Source organism: Furipterus horrens, unplaced genomic scaffold, assembly GCF_987537825.1.
Source record: "Furipterus horrens unplaced genomic scaffold, mFurHor1.1.pri manual_scaffold_6, whole genome shotgun sequence".
Classification (NCBI taxonomy): Eukaryota; Metazoa; Chordata; class Mammalia; order Chiroptera; family Furipteridae; genus Furipterus; species Furipterus horrens.
The window spans coordinates 172,728,119-172,740,732 of record NW_028327176.1 but is presented as its reverse complement, the minus strand read 5'-3'; the positions used below and the strand labels follow the sequence as shown (position 1 = coordinate 172,740,732).

The following is a 12,614-nucleotide window of genomic DNA, read 5'->3' as shown; positions in this document are numbered from 1 at the left end:
TGTGTTCAATGGCAGAGTTCAGCACACTTGAGCACCGAGCATGGGCTGGGGTAGAAGCATCAGGGATGGATGGGTGACCCCCACGGAGCCTCACATGGCGCAGAGGACGAGGAAAGTGACCATCAAAGGAAGAGCCCAGAATGGCAAAGGGAAGGACTGCTGCTGGAGAGATGGGTCTTCACATTGCCCCAGTGTCTCTGTTTTCTCTTCTCCTAAGGACATCAGTCATATTGGGTTAGGACCCATCCTAATGACCTCACTTTAACAGGGTTACATCTGGGAAGACCCTATTTCCAAATAAGGCCACATTCACAGACACCAGGGGTTAGGACTTCAGCATATCTTTCAATTCCTAACATGTACTTTCATATCAAAGGACCCCTGTCCTTTCCTTGCTTTCATAGTTATGGTATATTACTATATTAAAGACATTTGCCAAGCACCTAGATGATACCCTTCCTATGTAAAATGTCCCACATAGGAGGCTTTGAGTTAGGTAAAACTAATTAAGTAATGGCATGGTAAATTCTGCAGTTAAATCAGTTAAAACATTTTAGCTCTATTTTGGATTGAGAGAAGTTAGAAATAAATATTCAGGCTATTGACAATAAGAGGATCTCAGTATGATATATTGTACATACATAGGAAAAAATACATAGCCTCATGATGTTTTGATAAAGATGGAACCAGCAGCTTTGTAAAATGGTAGAATCTTAAAGAATTGTATAGCCAAGCAAATCTTGTTATGGAATTGCTTATTGGCTTTTGAAAGTGGCGGAGTGTGAGGCAGTTATGGTTTCTGTAGTCAATTCTACCAGCCATGACCAGTTTTTGAGCAGCCGCCACATAGAGGGTCCTGTGCACATCTGGTGTACCTGTACCTGGTCTCCCTCCTCATGGAGCGCCCAGTACTCGGACACATTTGTTGAATGATTCTCATGATTCTCCAAATACCTTCCCAGAAGAAGTAGCATCCCAGCTTTATGGAGGTGGACTGAGTTTCCAGGAGGTTAAGATGCTGTCCCCGAGGTCTCATGGGTAGTAAGTGGTGCCAGGTCTGTCTGGGTTCCAGACAGTCAGCTGTTCCTCCAGGCAGCGTCCCTCCCACAGCCAGCTCCTGTTCCTGAGACGCAGAAGGGGAGCTTTTCATTGCTGTTGTAAACTTCACATCAAAAGCCTCTCAACCTCGTTCAAGGGTTAGAAATAAACATTAAGTAAGTGTTGGGAGAATGGTAACAGGAACCTGGAAAACCTTGGACTCAGTGTTATCCCTCTGTTTGGAAGAGTCATTAGAACTGTTTTTGGAGATTCTCCTTTTCTCCCTTGGTTTATGTGGTAGGATTGGCCTTTCCTATCCCCCTTTGAAGTGAGGTATGGCCCTGTGGCTTGTTTTGTCTAAAGAAATAGTAGTGGAAGTGACCTCTGGGAGCTTCTGGCAGAAGTTTCAAGAGCTGGTGTGAAATGCACTGCCTTTAGATTGTCCAAGTACAAGCTGAGGTGGACTGTCCCTGGTCCCCGGTCCTTGGTGGCTGCATGACTGTGGTAAGCAGAGCCACTGCCAGCTCAGCGTGGATGAGGAGAATGTGCAGCCAAAGATCTGGTTGTGTTAAGCCACTGAGATTCTGGAACACTTTTTAACTGCTGCATAATCTAGCTCATTGTGACTGATTCAACACATTTAAGAACAAAACATGAAAGCAGAAATTCACCCAAGATTTCCAGTAGAGAAAACCATTTTGAAAATAAACCCTTAAAGCTTTTTGCAGGAGACTCTGTTAACATGTCTAGGATATTTAAAAAGGAAAGCCCAAAGAATAGCTTTAAAGCATGAAGCTTTGGAGGCCAAAGCGGTGTTAAATTCACGAGGCGGTTAGATAACCATCTAGTACTCGGGCATTATTTTTTTCTTCTCTATTTAAAACTTTGGGTTACCAAAAGATGTCTGTTCATTGTTCTTGCACTAAAGAGAACAGTTTGACATGTAAGGAGGGAGGAGGAAATTGGTGGCTGGGAAACCAGAGGACACACGAACAGTGTCACCTTTATCCAGGCAGCACCGTGAGGACAATAACGGTGTTTCACTCTTAATTTCTGTTGCAAGTGAACCATGTGTTGAAGACAGGTCTTCTGTTACATTTAGTATCTTGTTTCTAGCCTGTCGTTGCTGGCTTCACCTGGCTTTAAAGTCTGCTCTGCCTTGTGGTTGCTCAGTTTAGTGTTTGAAAAAGTCTTTGTTTATTCATGCTGGCTTGCACTTAACGTTTCACTCTATAGACAATCAACTCAGTTTTTAATGAACAAAGCCATGGTTTTAGAAACTGAGAGCTGTTGCAACTTGACAAGAGAAAATTTTCTTCATTTCCCCTAGAGCTGGAATAAAATAAATGACAGTGGATATTGAGGAGTTTATGAGATTTCAGAAAATTTGTAAAAGTCAAAAAAAAAAAAAAAAATTGGTCACCTTCCATAAATTTGTACTGCCTCATTTAATCTTAGCTGCAGCCTCATCTTCTGTTTGATATACTACTCTTTGTTATGTTACTATTTAAACATTTCTGGGACACAAACTTCATTAAGGAAAAAAGAGGCATTTTTTTTTTAATTAGGATCAAATGGTGATATACTGTTTATTATTGGAAGTACTAATAATTGCAAGATTTTTATGCTTTTAATATATGAATAATAATTTTCCAGTATTTTAGTCTTTTAAGATTTAACATGTATCAAGTCATGTGTCAAGAATGTCAAAACTAATATCAACTTTAGAGATGATCTGGTTCAGGAGTCCATATTTCCTTGGAGAGGAATCTTTTTCAAACATTATCTGACATGGTATCCAATATATAATGCAGATGCTTAATATTATATAATTTTATAATTTCAAACATACTTATTATAGGGTCAATTAGTGAGGGTGGAAAACACTATTTTGAACAATATAAAGACTTCATTTAAAAGGACCTTGGCCTTCCTTTTGCATGTACTTTGTTTCATTTGGCAACTATTTGGAAATACTGAATTACATGGTAAGTAGCTGCAAGTGGTAACAGTTTTTATTAGTTTGTTTTACAAGGTTCACTCTGAATCCTTGGGAGACTTCAGTTTTATAGGACCGCAGAAAAGTTCATTTAGCAGCACAAGTTAATGAAATGTAAAACTATTGAGCTTGAATGTTATTTTTAAAAAATCTATCTTTAAGGTAATTAAAGAAAATCAAATAAAAAATTTACAGAATCCCAAAACTTCACAGAACACCATTTGAAAACTACTAATTCTGCTTTATGTAACAATATCTGTGGAGTGACAGTATAGATTCTGGTTGTACTATTTTGTAAAGAAATTGTCAAATACTGGAGAAAATGTGAAAATAACTCATGGAAAAGGGTTAGGTTAGCATGAGTAAATCCTCATTAAAAAATAAGTATTGTTCTGAAAGTTTAAGAATTTATTTTTAAATATCCATTTTACACAATGTTAGGAGTGGTTGCCAGCCCAGCCCACAAATTATTTATCCCATAAGTGACTGAAGTAATAATATTTAGCTATCTTTTGTTTATGTGTGCCCTTTTAAGTTAGCTTGACATCCTGAAAGGTCCTCATGGCTATTTCCATGGCATTTTAAAAAATCTGACTTGCCGCCTTGGCTGGGTAGCTCAGCTGGTTAGAGCATCATCCCGATATGCCAAGGTTGCAGGTTTGATGCCTTGTCAGGGAACATACACAAATCAACCAGTCGATGTCTCTCTCATCCCCCGCCCCTCTCTCTCTAAAAAAAAATCAATTTAAAAGAATATGATTTGCAGTCCTGGATTGGAAGCTTTCTCTACCCAGTCCCACTGTGTGGTAGCAAAGAGAGTGAGGGGTTTTTATTCCCTGGTCGAAGAATTTTTATCCCTGCATGAAAGCAACTGCTGTCTCCTTTTTGAAGAAGAATCAGAGATCCTAGTGTTTGAAAGGAATTCTGAAAATGCCCTACTTCGGTTCTGTGCCTGTACGTTCCTGGTTTTGTCAAACTGTGCGAAGAGGAAACTTTTCTGAAAGCAAACACATTTTGCACTGCTTTAGCAAGCTGGATATTGAAAGGAACCCTGTGGCGAATACTTTTGCAAGGCAAATGCACCTCTAAGGTGACATGTGGGTAATAGGAAAGCTCCTGGGACTTTAAAAAGCCTTCAGAGCTCAGCTGCACTCCCCACACCGATGAGCGTAATCAGTGCAATGGGTCCTCCTTGAAGACAATCCCAGTCTCTGTGTGGCCCGTGGCCCCAGTGCCCTTGTCCCCAGGGCACCATGCCCCCTAGTTCCCTCCCAGGCGCTGGTGCCAGGCATTCCTCTGTGGACTGGCAGGCCTCTCAGAGCGCCACCGGCTCCATAGTAAATTCTGCACAGTGATTATAGGCTGTTTGGCACCACAGTTAAATTGAGAACTAAAAATGTGAGCCTAACCACCTGTGATTTTCTCATGCCACTTCCAACTCATGAGTCTAGGACGCAAGCATGGCATGAGGATTGCCTGTGGGTTTTGATGTGGAATTACATAAGCAATTGTGTGAAAAATTATAGTAAATAAGACCCTGGGTTCAAATTCTTACCCCACTGCTTACTTGCATAACACTACGGAGAGACTGATTTAATTAATTATCGTAAGCTTGACTCAGAGGGTTGTCGTGAGGTCTGAAGGTAACCCCTTTAAAGTATGTTAACATGGCACATAGTGTATAGTGGGTGCTCTCCTAATTCTTGTCATATTTATCATTTTAATTATTACTATTGCTATTATTTTTGAAGGCTTATTATGCCTAGGGAATATTAGCAGATAAGGGAAATAAAGAGGAGTAAAGAAGTTCTGTTAATAATGCCCGTCCTCCGTCCCCGCGCTGTCGCCTCTGCAGAATGTGATAAGCTGCGGCGTGATGGCTACCGGAGCTCTCAGTACTACTCCCAGGGACCCACCTTCGCTGCCAACTCGAGCCCTCCCTGCGATGAGTATCAAGATGAGGATGAAGAAACAGATCAGAAGGTAAGGCTTCTGAAGTCAACACGAGATCCTGCACTGGATCCCAGGACAGAAAAAGGATGTGAGGGGGGAAACTGGTAACATGAGAATAAAGTCTGTTTTTTAAATTTCTTAGTTTTGACACGTGTACCGTGATGGTGCAACACGCCAGCATCAGGGGAAATTGGGTGAAGGGTCCACAGGGATGCTCACTCCTTGTGACCTTCCCCGCCGTTCACCAGATCGCGACGTTGCGCCGAGGCTCCAGCTGTGTGGCCATCAGTGGTCATCGTTTGGAACCAGACGTGTCCCTTTGTCCTTCCTCAATGTGTTCTTCAGCAGAGCTCCTTTAAGCACAGAATTCTAATGCATTTTGAAAACAAGCATTTGTTAAGCACCTCCTGTATGCCAGGGACTATTCTAGGCCTTTGGCGAGACACCAAGAATAAAGGAGCAATAATGCTGATTAGAAAGTGACGTGTGCTCTGCAGTAAAATCATGCAGAGTGAGACAGAGGGGAGGTGGTGACTTTAAGTTAAAAGGATAGACCTTCCTGAGCAAAGAGGTGATGGGGGCTTCTGAGCCAGGCAGAAATCTTGGTAGAAGAACATTTCAGGAGGAAGGGGCAGTCAGTGCAGTAAATGTTTCTTCAGGGTATGTGCTGTGTACTGGATTCTGCAACATGCACACGTTAATAAGGTATCTGTCCTTGCCTCAAGGAGCTTGCAGCTCTTGTGTAGGGACAACTAACCAGAATAGAAAGGTTTTATTGCACTTTGCAGATATGCATTTCTTTTCTTTTCTTTTTTTTTTACAAATTAAAGGTTGGTGGCGATCTTGCCTCAAGCAAGTCTTTTGGCACCATTTTTTCAACAGCATTTGTTCACATTGTATCTCTGTATCACGTTTTGGCAATTGTTGCAGTATTTCAAACTTTTAAATTATGTGACCCCTTATTGGTGATTTTTGCTGTTGCTAGCACAAGACCCCCTACCAACAAACAGATCACAGCTCACTGAAGGCTCAGATGATGGCTAGCATTTTTTAGCATAAAGTATTTTTAAATTAAGGTATGTGCATTGTTTTTTGTAGAAATAATGCTATTGCACACTTAATAGACTACAGTATAGTGTGAACATAACCTTTATTTGTACTAGGAAACCAAAAAAATTGTGTGACTTGCTTTGTTGTGATATTCACTTTATTTCTGTGGTCTGAAACCGAACCCTGAATATTCCTGAGGTACACGACTACGTGTTGCATACAGCAATAACTAGCTGTCAAACAGTAACATGTGCACGAGAAATTCTTCTGACCTGAGTAGTCAGGAAATGGAGGGAGGTTTGCAAGAGGGTAGGGTATTTAAGAAAAATAGTTATAGGGTTATGGCAACAGGCAGGACATAGTAAGAACCGAGACCGAAAGAGTGGCTGTGTGAATGGTGAGTACGAGGGCAAGTTCAGAGGTGGTGGTGGCATTTTAGGAGCTAGGAGACAAATTTCGAGTCTTAGCCTGCCACTTGTTGTTTTCCTTGGATGTATCACTTGGCCCTTCAAGGCATTCGTTTCCTTATCTAGAAAGTGAGGGGTGGAATAATATTTCTCTCTGAGATCTTTTTGAACAGGCTGTTTATTCATTCATTTAATCAATAAATATTTATTTAGCATCTCTAATATGCCAGGCATTGTTGTAAGTCCTGAGAAACTGTCAGGTGAAAAACAAAATGAAGTCCCTGCCATCAAAGGGGAAATGATGGTAAACAAACAAGTATAACATATCACTGAGTGGTGATGAGTGTCATGGAAGAAAAAACAGAATGATGTAAGGAGAGTCACAAGAGTGACAAGGCTGCTCTTTTAGACTGAGTGTTCCGGGAGGACCCTCCGAGGGCGCCATGAAGGCAGACCTCAGAATGAAAGGCTGGACACATGAGTATCTTTGGGAGGAGTTTTCTAGGAAGAAGAGATAGTGAAGCGCCAAAGCCTGGAGACAGCAATCTGGTTATCCTGCGGGAGGAATAGCCAGGGACCGAGAGGCAGGCTGCGGTGAACAAGGGCAAGAGAAGCGATAATGACTTTGGGGAGATAACCAAGGGCCATAGTAAGAACTTGAGATTCGTTGTTCCTGGGTGAGATGGGAAGGCACTGGAGGGTTTCAGATGGGAAATGGCTTGATCTGACTTACCATTGAATGCCACTTGTCTGCTCACTGTATGGGACAAGGTGGTAGAGAGCTGAAGATGGAAGCAGAAGCAAGTCGATAGGCTATTGCAGTAATCCAGGCAAGATGTAGATGGTGGGGGCTGGGACCCAGGTGGCCGTGGGGGAGAGTCTAGCTTTATTTTAATAATAAAGTCTACAGAACTTACTGAGGTTAGAAAAAAGCGGAGTCGTGGGTGATTTCCTCTTATCTTTCCAGCTTAATTCCTCTAGAATCCCATTACAGAAATTATTTGACCCCATGAGAGATTCAGATCATTCACTCTACCCTCTTCATGCCCATGGTCCTCCTTCCCCTGTTTACATTACATGGCCCACCTTATGTTCATTTCTTTGTACACATATTCAACTCTGCTGGCCCCTCCTTCTGCTGTTTTCCTGGAGAAATCCCAACCCCAGCTTGAGCCAACTCTCCCCTTGCTCTGCACAAAAGCCTTACTTATTACTAATCAAGGCCTTACTTACTAATCAGGTTATGTTAACTGGTCTCACTATAAATCTAGGACCTCAAACCTAAAGTGCTGCCCAGCGATCCTACTATATTAACTTGTCAGTTTCCTCTTCCACATCCCCAAAGTAGTTTTACACCTTCTTCCTAAATCTTTAAACACCTCATCCTTTGCTTCACTCCCAGATCCTGTCTTACATACTGACTGCACTGGGGAGTGGCTGGGGGAACAATCAGAAGGCAAATTCTTCCACAACCAAACCTACCAAACTGCTTGCATCTGTCTCTAGATGTACTCACCTTTTCCTGCCATTGCAGTGGGTGAGCAATCCTTGCTTATTTTCTGCCCTGTTGCATCCCAGGTGCCTAGATTAGGACTTGGCACTCAGTAGGCCCTCAATATTTTTTCAATGGAGTGATTAAGGCCAGCCTCTCAAGGACTTCATACCTGCAATTTACCTCTCGCTCTTTTGCCTAACCAATTTTCTCTTTCTTGTATCCTAACCATCATTATATACACATGCTGTATTTCTTTTCGTCTTGAAGAAACCCTCCTTTGACCTTTAATCCCCCTCCAAATTCGGCCACATTTTTCAATTCCTCTTTATAATAGAACTTTTCCAAAGAACTCTCTAGACTTGCTGTCAACACTGCCTTTCCTCACAATCTCCTTTGAACCCCCTTCAAACACACTTTTATCCCCAGCACGCTCCTGAAACTACTCTTGTTAAGTTCACCCATCGCCTCTACCTTGCCAAATCTAGTAGTTAATTCTTAGGCCTCCTGTTATACGACCTCTCAGCAGCATTTGAGAGTTTATTATTCTTTTCTCCTTAAAATACTTTCTTTACTTGGCTTTCATGAGATCACACACTCCTGGTTTTTCCCCTTCCTCACTCCTCACTGGCTAGTCATGTGCTTTCCGGTCATTTGCTGGTTGTCGCCCTTCCACGTTTCAGACATTGGTATAACATCGCCCCTCTGCTCCTCTAGAACAGACTCACTCCTCGGTTGATTTCATTGAGTGCCATGGTTTTAAATTCCATGTTTTAAGGTTTCCTAAATTTCTGTCTCTAACCCAGACTCATGCATTCATCTGCTTGCTATCCATCTCTGCGTAAATGTCTCACAGGTATCTTAAAGTTATTCAAACCCAAATATGTGACTACTTTCATTTTTAAAAAAATATACATATCTGTTCCTTTTATACTTTCCCCCACCTCAGTAAACCACAACTCCATTTTGCCAGATGTTTAAGTTAAAAACTTGGATACATTCTTGATTCTTTGCTTTTTCTCATACCTTCAGCAAATTCGGTAGGGTTACTAATGATTGAACCACTTCTAAAACCTCAATTCAGACATCATGTATGATTAAGTTAAGTGCGTGTCCCTGAGAGTGGGTGGCGTAGGCATGGTGGAAGTGAAGTTGAGAAGGATCAGAGCAGGTGTTTGATGGAACAGCTCTGTGGCTGTTGAGTTCACCAAGAGTTTTAACAGGACTAGAGGTGAGCAGAGGCTGAGGTAGGATCGCAGAGGAGCAACACTACGTGCAGGAGTTAGCTTTTATTGCATAGCTAATAGGAAATCACTAACACTTTTTTAAAGTATATTTTATTGATTATGCTATTACAGTTGTCCCAACTTTTCTTCCTTCCCCCCCCACCTCTGCTCAGTACCCCCCTTCCCTCCAGCAATCCCTCCCGTAAGTTCATGTCCATGGGTTGTACATATAAGGTCTTTGGCTTCTCCATTTCCTATATTATTCTTAACATACCCCTGTTTTGTTCCTACCAATTATGCTTCTTAATCCCTGCACCTTTTCCCCCATTCCTCCCCTCCCCGGCCGATAACTCTGCAAATGATCTCCATACCTATGATTCTGTTCCTGTTCTGGTTGTTTGTTTGTTTGTTTATTTAGTTAGCTTTTTTAGAGTCAGTTGTTAATAGTTGTAAATTTGTTGCCTTTTTAATGCTCATGGTTTTGATCTTCTTTTTCTTAAAAAGTCCCTTTAACATTTCAGGTAATAATGGCTTGATGGTGATGAACTCCTTTAGCTTTACCTTGTCTGGGAAGCACTTTATCTGCCCTTCTATTCTAAATGATAGCTTTGCAGGACAGAGTAATCTAGGTGTACTGTACTTGTTCTTCATTACTTTGAATACTTCTTGCCAGTGTCTTCTTTCCTACAAAGTTTGTTTTGATAAATCTGCTGATAGTCTTGTGGGAACTCCTTTGTAGGTAACACTCTTCTCTTGCTGCTTCTAAGATTCTCTCTTTATCTTTAACCTTTGGTATTTTAATTATGATGTGTCTTGGTATGTTCCTCTTTGGGTCTAACTTGTTTGGGGCTCTCTCTGCTTCCTGGACTTGTATATCTATTTCCTTTGCCAAATTAGGGAAGTTTTCTTTCATTATTTTTTCAAGTAAGTTTTCAACTTCTTGCTCTTCTCCTTCTCCTTCAGGCATCTCTATGATTTGGATGTCAGTACTTTTGGAGATGTCCCAGAGGTCCTAAGCCTATTCTCGTTTTGTTTTGTTTTTTTTTATAAATTCTTTTTTCTTCTTTTTGCTTTGGTTGAATGTTTATCTCTTCCTTATGTTCCAAATCATTGGTTTGAATCCCAGCTTCCTTCTCTTCTCTGTTGGTTTGCTGTGGATTATTCTTTATTTCATTTAGTGTAACCTTCATTTCTTCCTTTATTTTTTTTACTGTACTAAAGGAGTTCTCTGCGCATCCTTGTCACCAGTGTTTTGAACTCTGCATCTGATAGATTGGCTGTCTCCATTTCACTTAGTTATTTTCCTGGGGTTTTATTCTGTTCTTTCATTTGGGCCACATTTCTTTGTCTCCTCAATTTAGTAGCCTCCCTGTGTTTGTTTCTGTGTATTAGGTAGAGCTGCTTTTACTCCCTGTCTTAGTAGCATGGCCTATGTAGAAAAGGCATCTATAAATTGTGTGGAGCAGAGCCATAGGTAATTGCTGGGGGGGAGTGGGGGACACACACTCCACTTCACCGCTTTGGGGCTGTGTGGTGAGGGCTTGGAGAGGTCACAGTGCCACCACCTGGCTTCTGGTGGTTCACCTGGCTCTCACCCTGTTTCCAGCCACTTTGCCCCCTTCCTGTGTATGACTGGCACGCTGCCCAGGTGGTGAGTCCCAGAGTGGGTGGGTTTGCCTATATTCTAAGACTGTTCTCCCCCTTAAGTAGTGAAAATCCGGCAGTTTCTTCTCCTGCCCCAATCCCCACTGGTTTTTACAACTAGAGATAACAGGGGTCTGTCTTCCCCATGCCAGAACCCTGGGCTGTGCAGTCTGGCCTGGGGCTGGGATCACTCCCTCCCAAGGTGTCCCTCCTGTCCGTTTTGCCGCTGCGGCCTTTCCACGCCTCCTCTCCACCCCTCTTACCTGGCTGGATGAATGAGTCTTTAAATCCTTCATTGTAAGACTTCCGTACAGCTCTATTTTCCGATGGTTCTGGGTGTTATTAGTTTTGAGATCTGGTTGTAATTCTTTCTATGGCTGCAGGAAGAGGTGAAGTGTGTCTGCCTATGCCTCCATCTTGACCGGAAGTCTCTAACAAATGTTTTAAGTAGAGGATTTTATTATTAGGAATAAATATTGTATATATCATCTTTTGTTAGATGAAATATATAGATAACATTAAAACTGATTTCCTAAATTGTATAACCTGTCAAACTTGACTCGGAATCTTCTAGAGAGGGAATATTTTAACAGACTATTAGAATTCTATTTAAACAAATAGAGAACTCTTATGAAAAACTACACCAAATAGACAAAAAAAATGGTAATTATATGAGGCTATGGATGTGTTAACTAACCTTATTGTGGTAATCATTTTACAATATACATATATAGCAAATCACCACATTGTACACCTTAAACTTATACAATGTTATGTCAATTATATCTCAATAAAGGTGGGAAAAAGTGACACATTAAAAATATATATTGAGCCCAATTGGAAAAAAACAGCAATCCCAGATGGTTTCACATAGAGAGATGGTTTTACTAAAGTTTTTAAAGAGTAGGTTAATCCAATGCTTAACTCCCGGGGGGTAGGGGGGAGGTGTGATTTCTTTTTTATTAAATTAGTTTAATGCTGATGCCAAAACCCGACAAGACTATACAAAACAGATCAATTGGCCAATCTCACTCATGAATGTTGGCATTAGAACTCATAAATGAAACATTTGGAAACATATTCTAGCCGCTTATTCCAAGAAGAATACAACAAATCCACTTGGATTTATTCCATTAGTAATGAAAGGATGTTCATTATTAGGTAATTCAGTCACCTTTGATCATGTTAATTTTTTTTATCCTTACCTGAGGACATTTTTTCATTGCTTTTTTAGAGGGAGGAAGGGAGACAGAGAGAGAGTGAAACATTGATGTGAGAGAGAAGCATCTATCAGTTGTCTTCTTGTACCGAAGTGGGGATTGAGCCCACAACTTGGGCATGTGCCCTGACTGGGAATCAAACCCATGACCCTCTGGTCAACGAGACGGCACTCCAACCAACTGAGCCACACTGGCCAGGGCCATGTTAATTCTTTTGAGGTGAAAAATCAGATCAAAGCCATAATAGATATTGACAAGGTATTTGATACAATTTATATCAGTCTTTTTTCTCTGGCTCAGAACTTAAAAAAAGTTTTTTAATTGCAATTTACATTTAGTATTATTTTGTATTAGTTTCACGTGTGCGGCATAGTGGTTAGACAATCACATACTTTAAACAGTGTTCCCCCTGATATTTCCAGTACCCACCTGGTGCCATATGTAGTTATTACAATATTATTGACTACATTTCCTGTGTTGTACTTTATAGCCTCTGAATTATTTTGTAACTATCAATCTGTACTTCTCAGTCCCTTCATCTTTTTCACCCAGTTCCCCAGCCTCCCTCCCTTCTGGCAGCCATCA

At 41.1% G+C, this 12,614-nt stretch overlaps 1 protein-coding gene across 4 annotated transcripts in view; it reads left to right on the top strand.

The window, feature by feature from the left end:
- Positions 1-12,614, top strand: part of NHSL1 (NHS like 1) — a 216,397-nt gene that overhangs the window by 174,003 nt on the left and 29,780 nt on the right. For all 4 annotated transcript variants that reach the window (XM_090279908.1, XM_090279910.1, XM_090279909.1 and 1 more), the window contains exon 3: positions 4,893-5,020. In XM_090279908.1, coding sequence (XP_090136034.1) covers positions 4,893-5,020 — 128 coding nt within the window. The remainder of the gene's footprint in view (positions 1-4,892; positions 5,021-12,614) is intronic.